This window comes from Wyeomyia smithii, chromosome 2 (genome assembly GCF_029784165.1).
Source record: "Wyeomyia smithii strain HCP4-BCI-WySm-NY-G18 chromosome 2, ASM2978416v1, whole genome shotgun sequence".
In the NCBI taxonomy this organism is placed as follows: domain Eukaryota; kingdom Metazoa; phylum Arthropoda; class Insecta; order Diptera; family Culicidae; genus Wyeomyia; species Wyeomyia smithii.
The window spans coordinates 18,474,245-18,502,215 of record NC_073695.1 but is presented as its reverse complement, the minus strand read 5'-3'; the positions used below and the strand labels follow the sequence as shown (position 1 = coordinate 18,502,215).

The following is a 27,971-nucleotide window of genomic DNA, read 5'->3' as shown; positions in this document are numbered from 1 at the left end:
AACGCAAACCAAACTAGCTCTATACAAGACGCTGTTACTCTCGGTAGCTCACGAAGCGTGCACGTTTAAAAAGATAGACCAAAAAGCTTTCAGAGTTTTCGACTTAAAAGTTAACGTACACAACGATGTGAAGTTACGCTGTAGCCATCAAGGTACCTGTAACTTTCCTTTTCAAACTCTGAAATACTCAGCAATTAAAGCCTGATAGAAAATAGAGTAGCGCGAAAATTACTTACTTATTTGTCCATTACCCTAAGCATCACAGTCAATGTAGAGTTTTATCACTAGAAACAGGGTTCGCTACATATTTCTCAATCAAAAAATTCCAATTACGGAAAGACTTATTACAACAAAATTAAACTTTATTTAAAATCATTTCCAATACGAATAAATAAAACAACTTTATATATAAGAACAGAAGCACCTTCCTATCTGGCACTTTCCGGTAGCGTAACCTCGACCTCTGCACTGTGCTCTGCAACTTGGGTTGGTACAGTTTAGAGTTTGTACAAACAGTCGCCCAGAAACATCTGTTTAAACAATATATAGTACACATCAATATTCTCTTGCAACAACGGATCGTACTATCTTAACGTACCGAGCGAACCGTTTTCCTGACTAGGAGCAGGTGCTGACCACGCGCCTGTGGTACTTAAAAGGAATATAAGCAGAACGCAATTGAAATACCTCATCGCGGACGGTTTTGAATAGCACTATTTCCGTGCTACGAGAATGCTTTCGCTTTCAATTCGGACAAAGTCAACTGTGTGAAGTGGTTATTTTAATCAGACTAAAAGCATTTCGATGCACACTAATTAACTTATATTGGCATTCTGGAAAAAGGCTTGGTAACCACGCTCAGTGTTTATCTGAACTGTAACTTGATGAATTCTTGTAATGATAGCTGATAACAGTATCTCCGCAGAATGTTCAACCGGAAAGTGTAACAACATATAACTGTAGTCTCTGTATACGCTCTCGACGTTATAGTTAGGTGTGGCAAAAGAATCTTTGAATACTTTGTTGACAGAAACGCATTCCGCAGTGTACCTATACTTACTAAAGTCATATCTAGTAACAAGTTTTTTTAGGTGATATCGTATTGTTGAAGTTAGTTCAGAGATATTGTTTTGTTCAAATGGACCAGTTGGTCAGTGTACTTCCATTATTCACGGGATTCTATACAAAATAATTCAATAATGTAAAACTTACCTAGATTCATTTAATTTAAGCTAGACTATTGTGCATACACATTTATGCTTCACTTGGTAAGCAGCTGCTCACAGTACCGCAAGCACAGACTAACGTTGTAGTTTATCACAGCATAATAGAAGCCCCCGTCGAGCAACAGCGGAATTGGAACTAGGCCAAGCACTGATTTCGTTGGAGCACATCGGTTCTGTTCTGTTTGTAGTGCTTCGTTTAAATACTGCATGCTTGCGATTCCATCCGGTTTGAGACAGGAAAACTGCAGCTTGGTGGGTGATGTTTGTTCGACTCGCTCGAAGACGAATATTTTAAGAAAAAAAACAAGGCCCACGCTGAACTGCGTCAGCAGAAGCCAATTTTCTACGACTAGATGATTCACGCTCTCCTCGAGCGGGAGCTCTTCGATACACCGAAAGATAATTTGAAAAAGTTGTTTTTCGTAGTCGTCGTGGTCTGTGAGGGCCGCGTACTCTTGTATACCAATCGTTATGGTATAAGAGGAGCGATCAAAAGTGATCAGGGTGAATTCATTGTTGGTCCCGAAGTCTAGCGCTGAAAACTCCATCACTTCCATTAGAAAGCGAACGTATGTTATGACAATAAATTTGCTACTCTGAAGTTTCTTTACAGGTTTACCACTGCTAAGGCAAATGACTCCAACGCAGGAACTCATTCGTTTAAAAGGGCGATCGGTGAAACGGGATCGCGGCAGGAATACTGGTTTGTCCTGCTGAAGATTCGCCAGTCTTTCTCTCAGCATATTCAATCGATGCTCTCCACTTAGCGAGCTTATCGTGCTTCGCTCATTGTATGTCCCGCTGTTATCTCTGGGATTGATGTTGATCATTCCATTCACTATATCAATCCCATTCAGTATCGTCTCCGATGGGCGAATAGGTTTGATGGCATAAGTTTCAAAAAACGCTCTGCACATTCTTTGTTTGGAATGTTTCAACCTCGAATCTTCCTTTTCGTCTTTTCGGCGGTAAAAGAATATGTTATGTTCGATCACATTTTGCTGAGCGATCATGAAAGCATACGCACATTCGCGGACCTGCTCTATAAAGTCATTAGGAATATACTTTCTATCAAACATTGTGTTCGTCGAGTGCAGATTGTCAAAGATTTTGTCCAGATAGCGTTCAATCCCTTTCGGCTGCAGGTAACCTTTTGCGATGATGTACACCTCCGAATTGCCCGGTTTGGAGGTGCATGGTTTAAATACATTCAACTCGTCGAAGCAGAAGTAGAGAAGGTAGAGTAGATTTACACTGCAGTGTTCGAAAAGTGTGAACATTTTCAGAATTAGGGATCCACCAACGGTGAGGAGTTTCAGTGCGGTCACTGCTTCGGCCAAATGTAATCGGGATACATGCTCTTCTTGGGCTTCTGGAACATCCAGACAATCGATGGATCCATCAGCTGTGACGAGATTAACCTGAAAGTGGGGAAAACGATGTATTTTTATTAGTTTTTTTTTATTTTCAGATTGTAATGTAAAGTATGGACCCAAACTTGGAAACTGCTGAGTACAAGGTATTTATCGTTTGAAATGATTTTTCAACGTTTACCCGAAAGCTGTTTTCCAGCACCATTCTCTACAATTTATCTATGGAGCAAAAGTTCGTTTCGCTTTGCATTTTGGGAAATAATTTTAAAATTTTTTTTCGGCTATAGAAATCTGGGAATCTTTTTAAAAAAATAGATCGTTTTTTTTAAGGTAAACAATATTTATTCATTTTGAATAATATCTACGATTAATAATTAACATTTTAATTATCTCTTTCCTATCTAGTTCCTGCGCTAACATTATGGCACTTTTCCCGTCGGAATCTCTTAGCAGATACTCTAATTTACCGTAGCGTCTCGTTAAATCAATGGCTTTGATCTGATTCTGATCAACGGCGTAATGCAAAGCTAGCCTTCCTCGGGCGTCTGCTACATTCTGACATACTCCGACGTGCCTTAGGTAAAATTCAAGATCCTGCAGATATAAGTAACTATTACCTATAATAACCTTATGCAAGACTGTGTGCCCTTCGCTGTTTTGCGCATTCACATCCATGCCATACCTCTGGGTAAGGTAATGAAATAAACCTATGTCAGGCAGATAACGATTCAGATGGAACATGATGGTTTCTCCCGTGTTGTTTCTGCAATCGATGCCCAGCTTGCTTGAGGACAAAAACAGATCGAGATAATGTTTGCTGTTATTCACTGCGGCACAGTGCAGAATACTGTCTCCTGATTTCAAACACCGTTTATGAATATCTGCACCACGTTTTAGTAGAATTTCAACGAACTCCCAATTGCCGGCTTGTACCGCCTCCAGCAGTGGGCTTTTTCCGGTAGCTTTACTAACGAGTTCAATGTCCTTATACTGCGTTAGAAGATAGTTGAAGACTTCTATATCCCTGTGATTTTGAACATAGTAGTGCAAAAAATACCCTCCAGATTCATCTTCTACACTGTAATCGAAGTTTATTTCTCGAAGTTCGTCCACTGTTAGTTCTGACAAAACTTCAAAGTTAAATTCTGGTTCAAATCCATGCTTCATTAGGAGTTCACGCATCTCTTTTTAACCGGAGTCTCACTTATGTTAGCGAGGCTTGCACCTTGCTGTATAAGATATTTAGCCACTGGTAGATTATTGTAACGAACTGCCTCTCCTAGTGTGGTCGAGCCTGAGGTATCCTTTACATCGATCATATCTTTGAAGCCTCTCTCATACAGATACTCTACAATCAATAATCTTCCCCATGCGGCCGCTTGAATGAACCCGTAGTATCTGGCTTCTGCTTGTAATGGGTCGTGTTCTTCCTGTTCAACGGCATATCGCACGATATCTAAATTATCCGAATAGCAAGCTTTCATAAACCGAGACTGAACTGCACTATCCTCGGAATTGCAACTTTCATCCTCGGAAGCTTTGTCAATCGCAACACCTTTCAGATATGCAATCACCTTACTGTCAGTTGCTTCTTCGGCTGCAGTTAATCCACTGTAATCCTTGTGGTGAGCATCGAAGCCAAGCTTTCCCACCAAGAACTGGCAGAGCTTTAGTCTGTTGCTGTAAGCTGCCATATGGAGAGCTGTACTTCCCCACATAAAGGTATATGGTGGACCTTTGCTTGGCAAGCTCTGCTCGAAGGCCAAATTCAAAATGCTGTATAAAATATCTTCGTCAAAATCTTCATAAACGGCAAGGTTGTAGATAATAGGCGGAGTAATTTCGAATTCCGATCGATTTTCTAGAATCCATTTGGACACCTTGGTCAAATTGTAGGCGATGCAAACGTTTAAAACATCAATCAATTCTTTTGCCGGTAAGGTATGAAGCCGCAAGGACGGGAAATCACTTTTCGCTCCATGCTTGAGTAGATGATCCAGAAAACGCAAATCTTTGCGTTCGTCCGCCATTTGCAAAGGCGTATAGTTGGACAAAAACAATCGCTGTTCCAATGCAATGCCAGCATCGACCAAGACGTGCCCAATTGCAACGTAATCGTTGACTAAGTGAAGTCGATTACGCTGTAAACTGTCCAGTGGCTCCCGGTTTTCTTCCAGATGTATCAGCACTTGCTCCAAATCCTTATTCAAAACTGCAGTGAAAAGTTCGCTATCACGAACGAGAAGATGATCTAGAAGGTCACCGACAAAAGGTTGACTACGGTAAAGCTCGAGTGATATCTTTTCACGGTTCCTGAACAAGTATTTTGCAGCTAGGTATTCGATCACTGTTGAGTACATGAGATTTAATTCGTCAACCTGTTCGCCTTCTACTATCGCTCGATAACACTTTTGCTCTAGGTCTGCATTGTTTTGGATTGAACAGTTTTCTAAGTATAAATCTAATAAATCCAAAACATAATAGGAATTCGTTATTTTGTCATTGCGGCGGCGCATGTTTACTGCCAGCTTCAAATGAAACATGTTCATCGCGAACGGATAGTCAACCATTTCATAGGAGAACTCTTTGTGAACATTATTGGATCGTATTTCGCGAAGAATTTGATCAATTTCGTCTAACGGCAGGTTAGGTAACATCAATTCTAGAAAAGCACTCTGCTGAAGCTTGTCAAGCAGGGGAACCCCATGACTCACGATTGAGCAGTTATTTTCAATTTGTTCTCTCAATCTACAACCGGCAGCAATCCAGATGGTTACGGATCCTCTAGTCAGCATAGACACCTCGCGGAGAAATGCTATTAATATCTCGCCAAGTTGGTTTACGTTATCCAGAAGTAACAATACGTTACCTTCTGTATTCAACTGAACTCTTAAAAGTTGAATCTCAAGAGATGTTTCCATTTGAAACATGTTGCCCAACTTTTCTATAATCGACAAATTAGCATTTGCCAGTATGGGGTTTATACTCGAACCATCAAGCATTCGTACTAATGAAAATGGTTTCCGTTGGCGGTAAATTTGCTGCAGATGTTTCCATAGATAACGTTCAGCCAATTTGCTGGTGGGGGACACTCTTCAAAGGTGTGGGCCCTACCGGTGGTGAGATATCGCCGTAATTTACCCATTGGAACGGAACTTCTTTGCCAATATATCAAACCGAATTCTTCACGGTAGATTACTTCGTGTACCGCAGAACGGAGATGACAAAGTTCATCGAAGCTGATGCTATCACTGGCAATAAAATTTGTTTTACAATCTAGGTCTTGCAAATCACGAATGGGTTTGACATGGTTCAGCTGCTGATTCTCGATTGGCTCTCGGATAAGGAAGATCCCTAAATCAAGAGAATCCTCTTTCTGTAGGTCGTCGTATATCTCATTTAAACTCATACCGTTATTAAACACCGGATAACAATGGTAATAGGGCGGACGAGAAAGCTGTTCGCCTTCTGATGCTTTCGCTGTTGTTTCAGTCATTTAAAGTTCGCGCACACTTATGTCTGAATTGCAATGTTGCAGAGCAAGCTTCAAAATATTGCTGCATCCCAAATCTAAATCCATTCTGGCAGAATTTATTAGCACCAGTAGCTTATCAGGCAATAAAGTAGTATAATTCTGACGGAAATGTGCCTGGCTTAGCAGTTCAATACCTTCTTCGCTAAATGACGGACAATGGTTTTCTAATATCAAACATCGTTTGATCTGGGTCGGACTCTACTGTACTCTGTCGGTCAGTTCCTGACACAATTTGCTAAAATCTACATCTCTATTGGTTACATGACGATAATCGCTAGCAGTGATTCTGTATTCAACAAATGTTAGCTCGGTTTCGATATTCTCGTTTTGGTACAAAGTAAGAACGTAGTTCTGCAAATTTTTACTTATAGATCTACCGTCCAGGATGTACATAAAATCACTTTTTACTCCATACCTGAAATAAAAAATATCTAAGTTTGAAAGGGATCGTAGATAAGAAATCAAGAAAGTACTTACTTAACGGCTAGAGATAAAATAAACCTATCGTACGCCAAATCCATTTCACAACACTTGAAATACATGTCCCCGGATACAATGTTGCGGGAAAATGGACAGCAAAAGAAAACAACCCTTCTCCCAACGACAGGAGCCTGCAGAATGACAATCGCTCACTACTTCGCTTTCACCGATAGAACAACGCGTGTTTTACGTTTTTACCCTATGATTAACCAATTGATAAAGCTTTGTTAAATGACAAATCCTATTCTTATACATGTGTGATGAGTTCATCACCAATTCAAAATTTTCATTTGTATGCGTAGCTGGATACAAGTAATCATTTGAAAGTAAATTTATCGCATTTCAGATTTATTGTTAATATAAATTAGCAAACAATTTCCAAGCCTCTTACCTCCTGAAACTGCTTGCTGCGTAGCACGATAGCGTCCAAATTCTGCCGTTGCATGATATCACCAGTGGCATCCTCACCGAAACACCACGAGCCTAATGTGTGAAACAAAAACCTATCGTCGGAGATCATATTCCCCAAACAGTTTCCCTCGTAGTAGGGATTTAACGTGTTGGCAAACCACTGCCACTTGATACCTTTTCGATTCAGCTGCAGATAGTGGTTCAGACCGGTAATGAATGCACCGGGTGCTTCGCAAAGATGCACACTGAAAAATTCCTTCTTCTCCCGGGGAACCAACTCGTAGCTCGCCACACATTCATAAAGCTTCGCAAAGGCTTGGGTTACGAACTCCGCTCCGATGTGATGACGCAGTTCGTTCAAAATCGGAGGCAACGAAGACCGGTTACGGGTGTGCTGATGCCAGTGGCTGATTTCAAAATCGTTCAACCGGTTTTTTACTGCGTTCAGGTCGGTCTTCACCTTCTGAAGGGCTTCAATGCTATAGGGCGGTCCGGAGTATACAGTGTCTAGTGGCGGAAGCGAAGGACGTATTGAGTCCTTGGGTATGAAACGAAACTTTTTGCGGAATTGCTCCTCGACATCCTTTTCTACATCCCGCCGGTTCCAACTTGAGAGCTGCACTGGACTACGATTCAAGGACGAATGCCGACGAATTTGTATTCCTGCGTTTTGTGGCATAATGCTTTTTTTTGGGTAGATTTGTTTAATTTGATACTGATTCTATATACAAATTGATACTGGAAATAACCGTACGGCGTAAACATGAGAAGATAATGCGTCAATGTTGATTCGCGAAGTGATTCTATGTTATAAATGATTTTGTTTATTTCGATGTTTTCTGAACTGTCAGGCTGATGTCTGGTGTGATATTTGAATAGATCCTAACTGAAAAAAAAAACAAAAGATTGTAGTTGTTTAACAAAAAAATTTGCTGTGAATTGGGTTGTTGAATATTTGGTATCTGTCATCGACTGCGGCTGTCAAAACGACGAAAAAAATATTTTGTTGTCAATTTGTTTATTGCGCGTGGATTTGTTGGGAAGAAATTTATTTGAAAAATGGGTCCGGACCTTCAGAACCTAAAAGTCGACCGTTGCGACGTGGAGAATCTGCTTGGTGAGAAGAATAGCTAATTATTCTAGTATTTTTAATCCGCTGTACGGTAGCGGGCATTGGCATATGTTCCTTGGCCATCGGATGGACTTCGGCGGCACATTTCACAATAAAAATGCTCATATTTGTACAATAAGGGTAAGATGAAATAAATCTTAAGAAAAAAATCAATTTTAAACGTGTTTTCAAACCCATATAAAGAATTCCCACTAAACTGATATTTCAGTAATCTGCTGAATTCTATCAGCAAAGTACTGTCAAAATATGGGGCGGCCGACATTGCTGATTGTTCGGCAACGCTTTGAATAATGCTGGAAATTCAATAAAAACATGGATGACATTTCATATTGTTGAAAATTCAGTAAAGTCCCGTCAAACAGAATGGCAATGTGAAAACATTGCTGAAACGTTCAGTAATTTTTCAATATTTTGGCCTGCTATAGACCTTTTTACGTACGAATGTATTAGTGCCACTAGTTGAGGAAAATATTTACATATAGCTGTTTTGTTTGCAATGCTATGTTTTAAGCAGCTGGACAAATATTCAGTTAAACACTCATTATATGTTTTAAACTTATTTCTGAATGATTTTTTTCATTCGTGATCATGAATCGGAAGAAGCTGCTAAACATAACCGACCAAAAACGGTAAAAAGTGATAAAAAGTCGAAGCAACGAAATGCGATGATTTACAGTTTTGAGGAAACAAAAGCAACTCTACACGGGTTTACACGTTCACTAGTGTGCGTATGTGAAAAGTCACTTATCTCTATAGAGATAAGTGACTTTTCACCTGCGCACACTAGTAAACGTGTAAACCTGTGTAAATTTGCTTTTGTTTCTTCCAACCTGTAAATCATCGCATCTTCTTGCTTCGACTTTTTACCATTTTTGGTCGATTATGTTCAGCAGCTTCTTCCGATTTCTGATCACGAATGAAAACGTTTATCCAAAAACAAGTTTGAAACACATAATGAGTGTTCAACTGAATATTTGTCCTGCTGCTAAAAACATAGCATTGCAAACAAAACAGCTATTTGTAAATATTTTCCTCAACTAATGGCTCTAACACATTCGTACGTAAAAAGGTCTATAGGCGCGGAAAAAAGTTTCACCTCCAAATGAAACATCGCACAGTAATAATAATAAGAATGCTTTTCTGCAAGGAAAAGCTATAGCTGAAAGCTGCAACAAAACATAGACTGTTGGCAGTGTTTAGCTTGTTTTGTTTCATACACATTTCGAGTAAAATTTATTATTTCATTGTGAAACTGTTTCCAAAATAGTACGGATAAAACAAATTCCAATGGATGTAGACGTAATCCAAAAATTGGCACTAGCTGTTGATCCACCGGATGCATATTTTGATCCAGAATTGCAACCGGAGACGGGTGAGCAGTATCTCCAGAAAGTGATTTACGAAAGAAATCACTGTCCCGCCGTCGTAGTTGTTAAACCAAATTTTCAGCATAATAAGACAACAAAAAATCTCACCGGAAGTGGCTTAGTACCAACGGTTTGTTTCACTGGCATTCTCCCGGTTCAAGCAATAATATTTCAACTGTTGCATTGCAGGACCCTGTACAAAACATCGCTCCACGCGTTCTGATTCCTACCAAGGAATGGGAATCAATCCAGAACAAACAGTTCGCCGATCTGCGGAACACTATCACCAGCTATCGGAACAGCAAGCACTATCGTGATAACCTGGAGAAAACTCACGTTTTCCTAAATTTCGAGAATCGCAAGCAAATGCACGATTACTGTGCTAACAATCAGCCATATGTTCGAGTGCTGCTGAGCATCCCGCAGCGAAATCTGGAGTTGCTGCTCGAGTATCTCTACGATTGGCTTCAGGGATGTCAGGCGGATGATCACATGGCAGAATGCAAAAGCTACCGCAAGGATTGGATCACCCAGTGGATCTACGCTATTTTAGCCTGCATAATCGTACCCCTAGAGCCCTACATTCACAGCATTCTCAGGGATATTGCCAAAGCGTGCATCGTGATGCGGAATGAACTAACGGCTGAGGAGGAGTCCAAGGTACTTCCGTTGAATTTACTAATTTGTATAATTTCGCGCAACTTTAATCAGCTAGATTTGCGCGATAATTTAGATTGATTTTATGTTGATGATATTTAATTTCTGTTATTGAACTGCCGAAAGAGTAATGTTAGTACATAGAATTTGCTTTTGATTATATTCCGAAACCCCCGGATGGTTATTTCTGTTACATATAAAAAATGGCACAATCAAATGATCAGTTCGCGTCAATATTTTGGTGTTTTATTCCTGATAGTTTTTGTTTTTTTTTTATCTGGCTTAAATAACTAAACGTTAGTCACTTTTAGGGCGTAGCATAATAATAATGGTACACTGGTTTTTGTGAGCTTCTACACGGAAGTTCAAGATTAAAGGAAGTAAGGAAACATATCGCTTCATGTGTAAATTTGTCTTTCGCCTCTGGCGCAGGAATTCTAAACTGTAACCATCCTACAGCTTGAGATCCTGATCTTTATAGTACAGCGTCGGTTCGTCTAGTTCGGTGTTTCTAAGGCACTTTTTAAGCGCCGCTAGCACTAACTCTTGAATCATTTCGACCTGGTCGGCAGGCGTATAATCGTCTTCGCTTGATCGGGATACTGTTATGACGGTCGGCGAGCCGGGAAGTCGTTTCAGGAAGTTTTCCAGCTGTGAAACCATAGTTTGAATCTCTTCCCTACTAGATTCGTGGTGGGGCAGATCCGTAACGTCGCAGGTGCAGCCAGCATCGTAGATCATAGACCAGTCGATTTCGTCTTCGGAATATTCTTTCTTCAAGGTGCCCACGAGCGCTGATACTTTCTGCAAAAGCTGTGTGTACTCTTCGCTGATTTCTTGCTGGTAGTCGACAAGAAAATGTTTCAGGTTTCCAACCTCCTCCAAGTAGAGGAACATTGATTCTAAAAATTCCAATTTTTCCTCGCGATTTTTCGCAATTCGCTGCAGCTTCTCCAAATCGTTTTCTGTATTATCTGCCAGCTCTGGTGATATGAAAATCTCTTTTAACTTATCGTATAGGCCAACTTTTTCGTAAATTTTCAAAAACGGATTGTGTGTACTGAAATAGTCTAAATCGATGTCCAGGATGTAACCGTCCTTCAGGTCTTCGTCTTCAGCCGCCTGGTACTCTGTAATTGAACAGACTTCCAGATTGAGGGGTTTCTTGTTTTCTAGATTCTCCTCCGGCTGGTAACAGCCGTCGGAAACAAAGTACTCTAGTGTTGAATCTGTCCGGATGCTACCCTCATATTCGCCTACGTTGAACTGGAATCTAGAAAAAGCGTAGGAAATGTAATTGGTTGCTAACTAAATGGAGTTTGTATAGATGAGGTATCATTTCACACAAGGGTTGGTGTTGCTCAAAAATAAACATGTTTATTAACGCAAGTAATTTTTTTTGGAGGTGGCAATCAACGTATACGGGGTAACAATAAAGGGTAGTTTACTGAACATTCATTTTTTAAACTGCTATAACGTCAATTACCTGAGCTTTTCTAAACTTAAACCGGAGTAGAATGTAAATACCGCTGTTATCAGATAACAGGCAGCATAATAGCAGTTTGTACAAGTGTGAAATGATAACCACTAGAATGCAAGGCCACAGCTTCAGATATAAGTTGTTACTCACTTGCCCTTTGGTATCTGTGCGGACCATTCTGGCTTTATCCATACAATCCGTTCAACGTGGCCAGCAAAAACTGTCGGCATTAACCAGTTTTCAATACTGATACTGTCAAGCAGGTCCTCCTTGTTGAACACATATCCGGCAGGCATATGCTTGGGAATGCACATATCCGGATGTGAATCAAAGTGAATTATGGTATTCCCGTGGAGAGGCAGATGTCGCGACCCGAGGCATCGGTACAGAAACGTCAACACGTCGTGGTGATCTTCAACGATAAAGATAGGAACCTTGGGAAAAACTCGTGCTCCCAGTGGGGTCGTCGTTTCTCCCCCCTTGGGTTGTTCCTCTGAGCTTGCCACTAGTGCTGCTTGTGTTGATGTTGTGATGTTCGACTGGCCCTCGCCATCTTCCTCACTCATTTTGCCTAACGATTCACTCGTACTATCCCACTCTATCTGTTTATTCAAACAACAATCTACGTCTTATGCTGTACGTATTTATCAAATGCGTTCTTATTGCCGCTTCACCAGTGTCTGTCTATCTGTCTGTGTGTCTCTCTAACCGTTTCCTACTGAACGTTTTTCTCTCTCTCTTTTTCGTTCCCTTCCGCGTGTTTGTTCTCGTTCCCTCTCAAGGCCTTCCGACAGCCGATGTCTTTGACCTCTGCCTGAAGCTGACTGAACGAGCCAAATCGGTCTGGCTGCGAGATGCTTTTTTTCCACCCACTGCCCACCGAGTGGATTTCACTAAATGCATTCAGCTGTAATCTGCAACATTATATTGACAGTTAGTCATTTTTCCGTTCAATTACTAATCCGACAGCAAAATAAGATGCTACGCAAATTACCTGACGCAGGAAGTATTAAATGCAGCACGTAATATTTTTCTCTATCGAACACCGTTACGACACTAGAAATTGTGTACTGGCCCTGTGACTACGGCTTACTAGCGGAGGAAATTGAACCGACCGACCGTATCGTCGTCACTTCGTCAGTACTGTAGCAGAGCACACGCCAGACTTCACTTCACTAAATTCAACTCATCACTCATCGATCAGCCGCGGAGCATCGTGAGGTAACACACACTAAAAATGCGGTTCGATTAGAATACCGTCACACATTCGTTTCGTGTTTGACGTAGAGCGAATAGTTTTACTCCTCTTGCGTTTAATCAACAAACGGATGCCTCACTGGTGTGGCATGGCAGATCCCTAGATGAGGAACCGTGCGGAAATCAAAATGTGTTTAGTTCCTACAGTACCTTTAATAGAATACACCACGCAAATGTTAAATGAAACTGAGAGGGAGAGAGAAACGTGAGAAATTTGAAAAATAAAATATTAAACTAATACACGCGCAGAACCGATCGTGGTAGAATTCCATTCAAGCCAGAGTTGCCAGCGGATTCAGTTAAACCCAGACCCATGTCATGGCAACTGTTTCCTGGAGCCGCCGCTGACGATGATGACGCTAGCGTTGAAAATATGGTCTTAAGATCCGTTCATTGTTCAGCATCAGTAACACATGTTTTTTTTGAGTGCTTCTAATTATATTGAATGTAGGGTTATCCGGAACGTGTTAGAACATGTTTGAACGTGACCATTTATGTCCTGCACAAAATCCATAAAACTTTCGAAACGAAACAAACGTTCTTGGCGCTACGCATTGCTACATACCACTTGCAGCAACAGCTGATTTCGCATGAACGGAACTTATCTGACTGTTTCGCGAGCACTGACAGCCTTTTGACGTATAATCGAGCCAGAGAGCCAGAGAAAAACGGCTTCAAGCAAAATGTATGGGAATGACGTTCGTGTCAGGGATGTGGTTAAACCTAGTTAAACTCAGCGTAATGGCAACAAATTCTAAGAAGCGATTTATTGTAGTAATAAATTTATTAATTCGGATATGCTGCTGCAATAGTTTTAGTAAATACAACTTAATTTTAAACCGAATTATATTAGTTTGCATGAATATTATATTACCGATCTTAGAAAACGTAGAAAATACAACCGAACATGTAAACATGTATGTATCATAAATATATATATCTGGCATCCCTGCAGTACAGGTTGTCAACAAAAATCAGTGTAAATTACAGAAGGCGTGGAGCAACCTATAGACCATCGCACGGTGACGTCACGCACCTGAGTGTGACAGCTACTGGTAACTTTGTTTACCTTCGGGTGATGCAGTTTTGTTCTCAATTATACGTCTATACGAACTCGTTACTACCAGGCAGTAAAGCAATTTATACAACACACTTCCGTATTTTCATTAGAGCCGAAAATTTTACTAGTCCACGTGAACAAACCCGCGACCACTGTCAAATCTCTTTCTTTTTTTGTGACGTCACCATTGTACGGATCTATAGCAGATTTTTTTTATCCTCGCTTATTTTCCGTCGGTCTAGTTCCGCCACTGTTTGTTGTGCCAATAACCGACGCCGGAGAAGGCGACTCCACCCAGGACCCTAATTCACGACCCGTTGATTAAAGAACCGGCTCCAACGGCTTTTCTTCCTCATGCGATGGAAGGCGTGATCCCAGAAATTTTTCGCCTCAGAAAATCTCCTGGTGTCGGCTAGAATTGAATCTAAACCAGTTGGGTTGGTTGTAAGTGGATCACGCCACCCCACAATCATCGACACCTATGTCGGCGGTGGGATTCGAGCCCGGGTTACGTTACCAACTACGCTAAACCCCCGCTGAATTATAGCAGATCATTTCAATTGTGACTAAAATGTCTTTCAAATATTGTGCGTGAGGTGACAGTAAACTAAGAACAATTATAAATTGAGCAGCTTTTCCACTACGCACACGTATGCTCCATCAGAAAAAAGCACAAAGTCCTGAACGTAAACAAAGTTATCATTAACTGTCAGAAAAGCGAGGTTAAAGAGATTCAGTGAGATCTGTCTTCACTTTGTCTTCACAAAAAGGTGTCTTCATCGCAGGTTAAATGGCTTCCAATTGAAGACATGTCTTCCAATCTGGCATCGCTGAATTCTCTAGATGTCACAGCTCACGGAAATACTGGAGAGGTAAAGGCCCGAGCACAATGGAGCACAAATGGATACGTTGCGTGGACATTTGCCGCAAACGCGGCCGCAACGTATTCATTGTGTTTGGGGCTTAAGTTATTACACTGCGGTTACTATTTCTTTTTCACGATTATCAATTGAAGAATTAACTCAACTCATCGGCTGACCGTATCCTCTTAGAACTTAGTGAAACTTTATAGAGATGTAGGCCTTACTAAACCTAGTAACTTTGCATAGCTCATTCTACGAAAAAATTATCTATACTAACTTATGAAAAAAGTTAATGGTTTTTTTAATCGATTTATCTAAATGATGACAAGAGGTAGAGAAAGGTTGTTGTGGTGGTCTTGTCAATTATTTTCATGTTTTTTGCTTCTGAACAAAAGTAAGAGAGAAGTTATCATGGACGTCAGGAAATTGGGTTGTTTAGCTATTCACGGATTTCTGATTTTTATATAACATCTGAAAGAGTGTAATTTTCTGAGCAAAACGTGATTTTTTATAAGTTTATATCATTATCCTTCGATTTTTAAATGAAGATTTAAAATTCGCTCCAAATCGCTACAATGGCAGTTGGTATATGGGCGAACTGTCATTGTAGCGATTTCGAGCAGATTTCGAGCAGTTTTAAATCTTGATTTAAAAAGCGAAGGACAACGATAGAAATTTTTTTTAAATCACGTTTTACTCAGAAAATGCAGATCTTTTAGATGATATAAAAAACTGATATAGCTAAACAACCCAATTGTGTGAACTTTCGTTGAATAAAAGTGTAAACATTGAATTTAGGATCCTACACAGAACAAATTTCTTTCAAAACAAAAAGTGCTTTATCTAATCGGGCATTTCAGATTTCTTTCAAATTTGGTTTTTAGATAGAAAATTCGATTGCTCAAAACTCTTTTGAACATTACTTAATAAAATTCTAAGAAAAGAAAAATTCTAAAAAAAAACTTCTGCATGTCTATAAAAAAGCCCAACAAACAGTTTTGTTGAGTAACATATTATAAGCTTAAGTTCAGCAGATATTCGCTTAATAAAAACTTCATAAACTATAAATCACAAAATTTGTTTATTGGTAAGTCCCTTTTGTTATTTGGTGATATTTGGTAGGAAAAATGTGTCTTGTTATTGGTCCTGACATAAGTAAAAGAGATATTTAAGGCTGTTCGCACTTGCACGAATTCTCATTTACAATTGTCAATTTATGTGTGAGAACAAAAGCAAAAATATTTCCTTCTTGCTTTTTCGCAAGCAAAAGCCGAACAAATATCAGCAGAGTCGTCAGGGCCAATAGTAGAGCAGTAGAGATGGTTCGGGTGGGGTTCGGGTTTTAAATTTTTTGAAAGTGTCGGGTTCGGGTTTGATGAAAAAAAAGGGTCGGGTTCGGGTTTGATGAAAAAAAAAAATCGGGTTCGGGTTTGAAAATCTCGGGTTCAGGTCGGGCTTAGATTTGAAAACCCGAAACCCGACTAAAAATTCTATGAAATCTCAGGTTCGGGTTTCAAAATTTCGGGTTTGGGTCGGGTTCGGGTTTCATAGAAAGAAAATTTTCGGGTTCGGGTTTGATCGAAAAAAAAATTCGGATTCGGGTTTCAACCGAAAAAAAAAATCGAGTTCGGACCGGGTTCGGGTTTGAAAAACGTCAAACTCGACCATCTCTATAGAGCAGTGAGCGTCATAGTTGAAAAGGGTAAAAACAGTGATGGCATAAACTCATGCAAAGTTGAACTGAGTAACCTTTTTCCAGATTTGAATTCAACTTGAATCTGCTTCCTCCCTAGAGTTTGAGTTTTTTTGCACCGCACACTCTGATCGATTGAGTTTAAGTGCATAGAGCTTTCTATCTGCGCTAGTATTAGTGGTCGATTTCACTAATACAAGTTTCATTTTTGGTTGCAAATAATCAACACGCTGGTGATAACAAAAAATTTCCTCCCGTCCCGAACTTTTATTCAAGTTGTAAGCCGATTTTTAGTTTTATTTCATCTATTTTTCCACTAAAACAAAGTTTGTTAAAACAGGTAACACTAATGAACTAGGATTCATGAGTGAAATATTTTTCGGAATTAAATATCAGCTGTTTCTTTGGTTGAAAACAAATCGGTTTTATGAGGATACACGACTAAACCTGTTTTGGTGAGATCTGGCGTAGAAAGCTCTATGCAATGCATGCTGTGCACGATGTATTCAACGATGCAGGCGATGATGTGATGCGATGAGTTTTGTTTTTTTAGATTGAAATGCTTTCAAAGGACAATGCAACAAACTGTTGGAGCAGACGCGGCACGAATTTCATCGCAATCCGATTTCTATACAATTGTTGTTATGCAGGATTCAAACTCAAATCTTACTCAAGTGTATCGCACTGTCAGTAGGATTTACGTGCAACCGAGAATTGATGTGCAGGCAAGTTTTAAAACTCACTTGGATACGAGTGCAAAGTCACACTGCCTACTCTGGTAAAAAACATATACACAAGCACGGAAACATGAAAAGTATACCATTCATTTTCAAGTCTCAATAGTGGTATTGCTAATAGTAGAAGTGCAATATACAGCAGACGCCCGGGCCAAATCATAATAGATCAACTTTTCTGGTCACAGTGATAAACCCATACAAGGAAAAATTGATAATTAAGAGCAGATTCTTGAATCACAGCTTAACCCTCTAGTGCCCAGTGCCGTCTTTAGACGACCTTCAGTTGAACCTCTCAAAAACTGCAATCAATACTTAAAAAATGTTTATGAAGTTTCAAAGTGATTTTTTCGAAGTCCGTCTGAAAAAATCACTATAATGACTGGAGAGTACTCGCAGAGAGCTGATGAGCGGATCGATGTTGGAGGGGACCCGAACGAACAGTGGAAACATGTCCACATTACGATCAGCATCAGTGCCAGCGAGCGGCGGATGATAAGAACAGTGTCAGAGGTCACATGTTGGCTACGGCTGTGAAACGTCAGAGCGGCTGAAAAGAGACTCCATCGCTGGAAGAAACGTCAACGTCAAACGTGTTCTTGCGGAGGCGGGCGAGGAGCTTGTACAAAAAGATTAACGGAATCCGTAACTGGAACATGTCTGGTTTTGTCATGTGCAACGAAAGGGGCGGGAACCTGATTAAACAGAGGAGCAAGCGTTGGAAACAACATTTTATTGTGCTGTTGAGCGGCTAGGAGACAGAAGCGTCGAAAGGAGCAGGATTGATATTCAGAATGATGGACAAGCTGTGGATCCACCATCCATGGACGAGGTGAAGAAAGTATTTAAAGAGCTGGAGAACTGCAAGGCAGCTGCGAAGGACGCCGAGAGTTTTCAAAGTCGGGAGCGAACAGCGGTATCGTACCATTCATCGGATCATGCTGAAAGTTTGGGCCAATGAAAAATTGCCCTCGGACTGGATGGAGGGTCTCATATGCACGATCTACAAACGAGACCACCGTATGGATTGTAGTAACTATTGGGACATAACTCGTCTTAATACCGTGCATAAAACTCTCTCCTGCATACTGTTCTAAACAATGAGGCCATTGCAGGAAACTTTTGTTGGCGAATACTAATGTGGTTTTCGAGGGGGATGATCCACTACGGACCAAATGTTCACCTTGCGAAAAATTCTCGATAAGTTTCGAGAATTTAACTAGTACACTCACTATTTGTTCATAAACTTCAGGGCAGCGTACGACTTAGTTAAGATAAATGAGTTCCGGTTCACAAAAAAGATGTATATTTGTTTTGTCAAACTGTGGAAGGCTATCTTTATAAAATGCACATATGTTTTAGAACCATGTTCATCAACTCGATATTAAAATCTCATGTGTATTTGTTTCAGACAGCATAAAGTTAAAGCACAGTTAAAGTTTATATCCAAAACAGGGAAGGTATCTTCGAAAGTCATCATCAGTAAATATGCACACTCGCGAGATAGGCGCGAATGTGGACGGTCACAGTGCGCGATGCAATCTCGGATAAAGTACGCCTTGTATTGAGAGTGAAAATCGCCAAAAGCTATCATACTTCATTCACTATCTTTCGTGTAGGCTAGCGCTTTTTCTCCCTTATCCGGCACCATCAGCAATATGCAAAGCGCTGCTGCTAAATAGTATGATTCCTTGCAAATGCACACTTTATGAACACTTCATAGCCTGACCAGACTGTATTTTTGATTACGTGTAAATTGAATGCTTGCAACGGTAATTTTTCGCTCCACAGGAATGCCTCTTTCAATGCAAGACAGCTGGGTTGCCCTCTAGGTTTCCTTCGTTTCGTGAGCAGCTTTCCAAACGTTGCATTGTTTATGTTTCAATTATAAATGAAAGTTTATGCTGGCGCGTTAGGCTGCAGGGTCCTTGCGAATGTTGTGGCGCTTCACGAGTAGATCGTGACGGCTGTGGGATTTTACGGCGTTCAAACGATAAACGATGATTGACTGCACCGGGTCAGTCGAGAAGTTATGTGCCGCCAACAATGACTGGGTTTTCCGGTATTGGTCGTATGAGTTTAGGAAGTCATTGGTTCACGGCTCTGAAGATGTAGGGTCAATGAACTTAATTGCAGATAGATGAAGTGTTCGATTAGTTTGAATTATAAGTACAATAACTAATTAAATTATATGTGCGAATTATAAATGCGGCAAAGCTGGTATAGTATTGCAGAATTTATTACAGTACTTGTATTAGTTCTGCTAGAAATTTATATAATTGATCAATTTAGAAATTTATATAGTTGATCATTGCTTACAAATCGTGCATCCTAGATTCAAAGTTATTATGTATTTACATTTGATGTGAAATATTCTCAGTAATTATAAAAATTTATGAAGCGTTTCTGTAGTGTAGATCGTAATATCACAGTCAGAACATTGTAGAGTCCACTAAAACATTTATGCATGCAATAAATCCAATAAATCATGTGAATTTTATGCAAAATTTCATAACTGGATTTTAGATTGCAGGTACCGTGCTGGATCGAAACCCGTACAGTATCGAAATCCGTACACCTTGACGTTTTTCTTCAATTTTAAGCATTATAAAGATGAAAATTCATATGATAGTTACATGTACATGTCCGTTGAGCTGTTGGCCTTCTGTTAAATTAAACTATGCGTCAGTAGGCCATGAAATAAAAATAATAAAAATAAAAAATCAATCGTGTATCGGTTGTCGTTGTATCGTTAGAGAATTTACTAAGAAAACGTTCTTCGGATGAAAACGTTTTTCAAGTGGGATATAAGTGTTTTACTCTGTGAATCTTCTTGAAATTGATGGTAAAGGTAAGTCTCCGTCATTTTCGAGCTGTATATTGTCTGGTGAATAGTGTAAATTGTTTTTATTCATCAAAAACTGTGCCGTACGGATTTTGATCCTTGTTAATTGCTTGAATCGAAATCCGTACAGCGTGTGTATCATGCATATATTGTTGAACTTTCTTCTTGTTTTCAGCATATAATGGAAGAAAACACGTATAAATATACGGCAAACAATCTCGAAGGAGCTGTGACTAAGGTGCGCAAGGAAAAGTCGTACCGGGAAGTTTTGAGAGGTTCCGGCGTTCCGGTTGCTACAATAAGGGGTGCCGCAACGAAACGCTACGAAAATTGCACTATTTCAGCTGATATAAAAAATTAGTAAACCGTGTGAAACTTTAGGAACCAATTGATCCTCAAAATATATTTATTCGTAAATTTAAAGATATATTATAAATGAAAGATGTTCATTTATGTACTTCTATATCTATACGGATTTTTATTTATTTCTGTATGGACTTTAATCCAGTCTATATCGCGTGTGTGCGAATTTAGATTCAAAAGTGTACGGGTTTTGATTCAGACAAAAAACTGTGTACGGATTTAGATTCAAAACATGTTCTATTTTAACATGATTTTTTCGTGTTTTAGAGTGATTTTAATCATTTTGCTTGAAAATAGTGATAAAATATAAGTAGACCTATGAGTAAACATGTCAGTTTAAAGCAATATGTGATTTCTTGATTTTATATTGACCGTCGAAGATTATCATGTGCTTAGGTGTACGGATTTCAGACCAGCACGGTAGATTCAGTGAATTGATGGAGTGTCAATGCCAAACACTCACGTGAGAAAAATGCATTATTTGTTGAATCTCATAGTAGGCTTGAAATAGTTTCCACAAAGGGACGTCAACAATGACTCCGAATTTGCATTTCCTGCGAGACCCTCGGAAAACAAAACTGCGACGAAAAAGGTTTAAATTCCTGTTCGGTTTAGTGCTGGGCCTCATCAAAAGTTTTGCACTCTACTGTCTTCTGCGTTACCAACTAGAAACCGAATTGCTGACCACATGGATCATTGTCATCGCATTAGGCTTTATATTCACAATCCTGTCCTGCTGTAGTTCCAATTTTCAGTGCCTCATGCTGCTGATGATACCGCAGATTCTGAGCAAACGAGGCCGAGCTGCCATGATAGCTTACGTATTCGTGTTGACGCTGAACGGACCGGCCAGAAATACGGTCGCGAACATCAATGTTCTTGGTCGAGCAATGACTTGTGGACAGGAGCAGCTGAAGGGTGCGATTCATGATGCCTTGCAAGCGGTCAAAGTTCCGTTTGTAGCGCTGAAGAGAACAATTGGTGAAATTCTTAGCGAAGTGGAAAAGGCTTTTGCCAAAGTTCATCGAGTTCTAATAAGAATATTACGGTTAGTGAAACGAATTTGTAAGTATAAGAAGTTAAGCTAAAAATTTCAACTCACACCAACGCATTTTATTTTTATAGTAAATACCATAAAGTTGGGATACCAGTGGCTAGCGAATGTTGTATCGGTATGCAATAAGAAGATCGGCACTCCTTTCGAGCGGTGCTATCAAGCTCTACAATCCGCCGTTGAGGACTGCAGACAGAAAATTCCTTCCATGGCATTTCTCTGTGAAGTCACACACGTTGCGAAAGTGGTTTGCTACAGCGTCAAGTTTATAGATTTCATGTGTGAACTGATTGATTTCGTAAGCGATAATATTGTTGAAACGATAGAGCAGAGTAAGATCGGTTGCGCGTTTGTTTAAATAACTTTATTACCTCGTATGTTGCAGAGTTGAAAGACTTCATGGAGAACATTCGGAATATGTTTTACGTGGAAGTTGATTTCGATCATGCCTTTGCATTCCAGACCAACGCATCCAAAACATTCTCGCAAATTACTTGGGAAATAAGGGAGGAAATTAATCAAAAAAGCAAAGGATTGTTCACTTTGTTCAACATTTTTGGAATTGTCTCTAGTTTTTGCTTTATTTGTGTTATAGTTAGGTAAAGCATTACAATTGATTCTAAATTGGGCAATAGTACTAAACTAGAGTCTTTTTTTCCAGATCCGTACGGTATAAGACGAAGTACCTCACCAAAAATGCTTTTGACAATTGTTACCTAAGCCAAGAATTTATAGCAATCGACGAACGAAGACGCCGGATAGGACGGGACAGTTTACTCCCGCTTACGCGAAGGGAACGCCATCGGTATATCAGTCTAACCTCCTGCAAATTGACCCGAAAGGAAAAGTTTCGTATCGCAAGAAGTGCCGTTTTTCTGTTTGTTTCTTCTGTTAAAATTGTCGGACTAGTCAGTGCCGATTACTGTCTGTACTGGCTGTTGGTCACAGTTCGCTACGCTGCTCTGAAACAAGCTGGAATCGAGAGACCCCCGATGGTCACACTAGAGGTTCGTGGATTTGGTATCGTTGCCGATATGTATCGGGGGATTGTTGGCGCATTTGAACCGATGGTCCAACAGCTGGACGTCATCGACGCAGTGCAGTGTGCACCTGAACCTGTAGAGCCGAATTTGAACCGATATCTGCTGATCTGTTTGTTACTACTTTTTTGTTGGATGGCCACAGTTTTGGAACCGTATGGGTTGCGTACTCGTCAAATAATTATGAGGGGTTATTTTCCAGAAAGAGCACGAGAACGCGCTGTTTGGTTGTACAATGACATACTGTTGAAACGGGAAACTTTTGTCAAAATCGCCCGAAGGCAGCTGGCTTTTGGGAGGAAACTAACGACTGAAGAAGTTATTAGTTGGATGGATGTAATCAGAGCGAAAACCAATAGATGCTGGATTTGTCGCAAGATTCTGGGAGAAAGTGGGGTCAGAAGATGCATTTTGTGTAGCACAAAACTTATCGGCGATGATATGGTTTCCTGTCTGAGGCCTGGTTGTATTGGGGTCTTTTGTTATGAGTGTTTTCTGGAACTACAAAACGTATGCTCTATTTGTTCCGAACCGATGGCTTTGAGTGATGCGAGCGATGATTCATTTGAAAGGTAAGATCGTAGATTTCGGTATTGATGTTTAAATCTGTTTTGAAGCTTAAAGATGCTTGAAGATTTTTTAAGATTTTTGTTTACTTCTTTTCAGAGATTCCTCCGAGGCAGACTCAATTGTGTAAAAGTTAAGTGTTGAGTTTTTTTCTATTTACAATAAGCAATAACAATAATAAAATGATGAGAAATTTGATATTTATGAAAAGCGTATACGCCAGATAAGTGAACAAAATAGGAAAATTGTTGTTGTACATCACTTTTCATGTTTTTTTTGGAATGAATTGACAACGAAATGCTGTGACTCGAGTTTTGCTCGTAATACCGCGGGGCGATAAGTGTTTTTCATGCAAAATTTTCTCAGAAACACAATGAAAATATTTAATTTGAAATCAAAGTATACTCATTCGCTGAAAAAAGCAATTTCGTTTTCCGAATGCAAAACAACCTATCTGGCAACACTGCCACTAAAAATTGATATTTTTCAGAATCCTTAACTACTTTCTAAACAAAAAACCACGCATTAGTTTTTTTCTAAATATCATGCTTTTGTAGCCATAATTGTAAGAAAATAAGGCTTTTCGACGAAAAATAGCACTTTTGTCGTAGGACTACGCCTTTGTTTTCTATACTAGATTACATTTTGTAAAATTAAAAAAGAAACTGGCGAATATTGCATCAGATTTCAAACGATTATAGCAAGGGAACGACTTAATGCATATTAGTCATTTGTGTGTCGGTAGATAGATAAAACGTGTAACAAATTCCCCTGCCTACATATTCTGACTCAACAGAGTATTTTATCTCGGATCTCTTTCTCGAGACTGCGTGGCCACGCCCTCATGGCAAATATCTACGCTCAACTTGATACAAAAGACTGCGTGTGTAGAAAATTCGTGTCTAGTTTGTCGCATGGTGACCATGGTGAGTATAGCTGTTGGAGGTACGCGACATGAGGAAACGAGAGCTGCATACGAGTCAACTTCCAGGCATAGGTATTTTGCATACGGCAGCAACAGGCATCATCGTATGCTGCAGGATATTTGCTGGCACAGCTACCGGAGGGCACAGCGGAGAGCATTATGCGCGGCCAAGCAAAATATTCAATGCTATCGGTGGTGCAATCATCAGCGCTCAGTAGCACACATTTCTAGCTGAAGATTATGGAATCGGTTTTTTTTTTCAAAGTTATGAGTATTTTCACAACTACTACTAGTGTGAGATTTTCGTGTATTCATGTTTTTCTCAATAATCATTTTTACAATAACGACCAGGACACTAAAGATAAACGGTAGTGTTGCCTATTAAAATATAACCCTCATTTCAAGAATTTGCACTGCTAATTTGAGTGATTTTCCGGTTCAATTGTTTCTTTGTGCCCAAGCATTGTTATCAGTAAAATATCAATAACGCAAATTATTTAATCTAAGAACCAGAGTAATTTTCGCCTAGGGAAAGTACAAACTTTCTGTTGGTGCTTATGAAAATCACTCAGTAGTATCGAAGGTGTTTCGTTTCGTTTCTCTTTCTCGAAACTACGTAGCCACACCTTCAATGCAAAAATATACGCTCAGGCTCAACTCGATACAAAAGACTGCGTGTACAAAATTCAACTTCATTCTTTTTTTTAACACGATAGCAAGTGGAGCCCTTATACCTGTGTGAGATACATGTTGTATAATAGGTGAAATATGTTGAACGAGAGTTAAAATCAATATTTATAGTTGTCCTACGTCACCATTTCATACAATCCCTAGGGCTGTATACCTTGCAGTATTTCCAAATGACGGGACGGTTCCACGGAGTGAAGGGGGAACCGATTGACACTAAAATTAGGATTTCTACACAATGACATTGTATGAAAAATTCCCCAAACTTTGAGCTTTGAGACTTCAAGAAGGTCTGATCTAAATCTTTTTACTGAGACGTATGGAAAACAATTCGTTTTGACACGTAAGTGGTCGTAAGTGGTGTTGCGGCATATGCTTTAAGTTGTGTAAAAATGTCTGATTTTGTGTTAAAAATTGATCCCATTAAAGAAAATAGTAGCTGAAGCGCATCGAAAGTTAACAAAGTTTACGGAAATGCTGCTCTAAGTGATAAAACGTACTGCGATTGGTTCCATTGCACAAAAGACAGTGATTTTGCTTTTGAAAACTGTTCGTAGGAAGGAAGGCCAAAAGTCTGTGATGTTTGCTCAAAATTAAAAGTTTCCAAAGTTGATCCCAAATTAGAATTGATCCTAAAATGATGAAAAATGACAAAAACGGTCAAAACATTAAACTTAGAATGCTTCTGAAGGCCAAAAATGAAAATGTCTTCAAATTGGGCTGAAATTTGGTTACATAGATTCAACAAGATATTAGTTGTGCTTACACCTCCGTTGATGACGTTTCACATGGTATCCAAAATCGAAAAACGAACTAGCACTAAAATCACAGCCGTGAAAAGCATTTAAAAATATTGACAATGGCTATATTAATTTCAATATGCACGCTCAACAACGTTTAAGACAGCCTACAGTTTGACTCCGGTAAGAAATGGTTTCAAGCAAAATAGAAAATCGCAGCGAAAAACTGTCGAACTCGCAGTGAATCCCTTTTCTATGAGTAGAAAGGTCGCTTTCTTCGGTCCTGCAGCAGGTTTTGTTTGCATGTTTACCCGTGAAATACGGGCTAAGTGCTTTCCGCATATGTTAACTATCGTGTATCGATATTACAGCTATTCTCAGAAAACACCCAAAAGCAGGCACATATCCGAAACAAATGTTTGTCTGCGCCCACATATGGAACGTGTGAAAATAACAAGCCGCCCAATAGCCTGCTCATATAAAGGTGTAATATAACCCTTTTTTTGGCTTTACAGTTTACCCTTTCACTCTTGAATTGAACGGTGGTGTACTGAAATGGAGTACGAAAAAGCTAAAATGCTTTCGGTCGGAGTAGTAGGTACGTGACTTATCGAATATCGTTTCGTGCATCATAACCGTGAGCTGACAGTTTGTTGAAGCTCTGCGACAGTTGTTATCGTTCGAGTGGCAAACAATAACAGTATCTAATTTAAGAATGAAATGAAATTTCGATACAAAGCTGAAGTCGATAAGTTACTGCATTTGAATTTGAAGCATTCTAACAACCGAACAGCTGCGAAAATGCACTAAAAAGATAATAGCTTCTAAATGGTATTAAAGTGCTAAACTTTAGCACCGTTTTGTGTGATACGGTCAATTATGCAAAAGTTTTGCTTTCGACAAAGCTGAACTCAAATCTGGACGTCAATGTGTGCCGTGTTTCCTTCCTAGCTTTGCACTCAACTTCATTTGCATGCCACTGATCTACCGCCAAAGTCTAAGCAGCAGACAATAATAAAGGAATCACTTTAATACGTGGAGCCGATGCGGTTGTGTTTGAAAAGCTGTTTGTCAGACGAATCCACTTTATCGTGCACAGTTTACTTCTTGCAGACCGTGCCGCCGAAACGAGAGCCTGTCACAGTAGTACCTCAGGAGGTAACTGTAAACCATATTCAAGGGCGGTGGGTGGTTAAAATCAGTAACCGACCAAGCGACGGCTAGGCAGTAGCACTAGACTAATTAGGTGCACACAAAATTTGCATTTATGGTAATCTAGATCGGTAGAAGCGGTGGTACCATGAGGACACTAGAGTCTAGACTTGTATGTACCTTTAGTTGCAACACGGCTAAGCGTGGCGTTGAACGGTATAGGCGCGATACCGTGAAGTGAAACCTTAAACTTCGTGACAAGCGCAGCTTTAAACAAATGGAAATACGTAACCAGTGGATAAGATACCACAAGTAACAAGTAAAGCGAGCCATAAGCAGAGCTTGAAAGCAGGGCTTGGCCAACGAACATAATTATTGTAGTGTTTGCATAACAAGAAAATATGGGAATACAACGAATAAAGTTATTGAAGCTTCTAAAAATTATAGTTTCAATGATTTTAGCTGGCTTGAAGATGTAAAAATGATGTAATGCCAGACGAAAAGCAATGAGTTAAGTCAATCTAGGAATTTATAAATAGTTTTGCTGGAGGTAGCAATCAGTTTCATCAAATAGTTCACTCATCTTGAGCAACTTAAAATGATGACCAACACACCGGATATGACTTATGTTATAAGTCATACAACAATGATAAAAATACACTTCAATATGCATTATTTATCATCAGTTTCTTTTCCATGAAATAACATGTCAAAAAGGTCATGATTGTCAATAGGAGTAATAATTAGAAGTACTTGCCTTTTTCAATTGGCCTAAAACCTTTGTCACGCTGAGGTGTGAAGTCATAAAACCACAAGCTTACCTTTTTACCTCCTATTCACAGATTCCGTTTGTAAGCCCAAGCGCGCCCGGAGAGCGTCCTTTATGCTGAGTGTTCGAAGCAATCTCGGTACGGTTTAGGTTTGTTTTTGAAGTAGAACACTTCTCTCAGGAAGTTCGGCTACATAGGGATGTGAAATGAAAATCTAAAACCGAAAAAAGTGAAAAATATGTCCAATTTCAAATGCTAATGAATCGGTTAGTATTCGATGGATTTCCTTCGTTCTTGCAGCAATAGATTGGAAAATCTTCTAAGATTCTTCCCAAAATAAGATAATTGTAATTTTATTATCCACACTATTGTACTATTGAAAATAGTCATGCCTTGTCAAAACGAAAAATTCGACCTCTGATTGGTTGTTATATGCTTGCTTCCCAAGCACGATCGACAGGATCATATACCTTGCAATTGAAAACATGCTATTTGGCCTATATAAGAGCCTGTTTCAGCCGGAGCCGCTCACAATAGTTCTAGACAGCGACAACAGCAGT

General features: G+C 39.6%; 5 protein-coding genes across 5 annotated transcripts in view; 2 read left to right on the top strand and 3 right to left on the bottom strand.

Moving 5' to 3' along the window:
- Positions 1–1,284, bottom strand: part of LOC129721155 (protein singed wings 2) — a 33,994-nt gene extending 32,710 nt beyond the window's left edge. The window contains exon 1 of the mRNA XM_055673379.1: positions 1,213–1,284. The gene's annotated coding sequence lies outside the window, so the exon portion shown is untranslated. The remainder of the gene's footprint in view (positions 1–1,212) is intronic.
- On the bottom strand, positions 342–7,820 carry LOC129721153 (cap-specific mRNA (nucleoside-2'-O-)-methyltransferase 2). The gene is made up of 2 exons (XM_055673375.1): positions 7,006–7,820; positions 342–2,647 (listed from the first exon to the last, which is right to left on the bottom strand). Exons 1-2 carry the CDS (start codon positions 7,702–7,704, stop codon positions 1,262–1,264), a joined length of 2,085 nt encoding a protein of 694 aa, XP_055529350.1. The 5' UTR covers positions 7,705–7,820; the 3' UTR covers positions 342–1,261.
- Positions 7,821–9,304: 1,484 nt separating this feature from the next.
- On the top strand, positions 9,305–10,327 carry LOC129724231 (protein Gemin2). Its single transcript, XM_055678947.1, has 2 exons — positions 9,305–9,654; positions 9,714–10,327. The coding sequence occupies exons 1-2, from the start codon at positions 9,445–9,447 to the stop codon at positions 10,260–10,262; spliced, it is 759 nt and encodes a 252-aa protein (XP_055534922.1). The 5' UTR covers positions 9,305–9,444; the 3' UTR covers positions 10,263–10,327.
- Positions 10,328–10,398: 71 nt separating this feature from the next.
- On the bottom strand, positions 10,399–13,099 carry LOC129724230 (UPF0489 protein C5orf22 homolog). The gene is made up of 3 exons (XM_055678946.1): positions 12,656–13,099; positions 11,812–12,575; positions 10,399–11,454 (listed from the first exon to the last, which is right to left on the bottom strand). Exons 2-3 carry the CDS (start codon positions 12,225–12,227, stop codon positions 10,635–10,637), a joined length of 1,236 nt encoding a protein of 411 aa, XP_055534921.1. The 5' UTR covers positions 12,228–12,575; positions 12,656–13,099; the 3' UTR covers positions 10,399–10,634.
- Positions 13,100–21,009: 7,910 nt separating this feature from the next.
- Positions 21,010–23,267, top strand: LOC129725979 (DC-STAMP domain-containing protein 2). Its single transcript, XM_055682476.1, has 5 exons — positions 21,010–21,541; positions 21,602–21,862; positions 21,916–22,129; positions 22,192–23,142; positions 23,237–23,267. Exons 1-5 carry the CDS (start codon positions 21,010–21,012, stop codon positions 23,265–23,267), a joined length of 1,989 nt encoding a protein of 662 aa, XP_055538451.1.
- Positions 23,268–27,971: the final 4,704 nt, after the last annotated feature.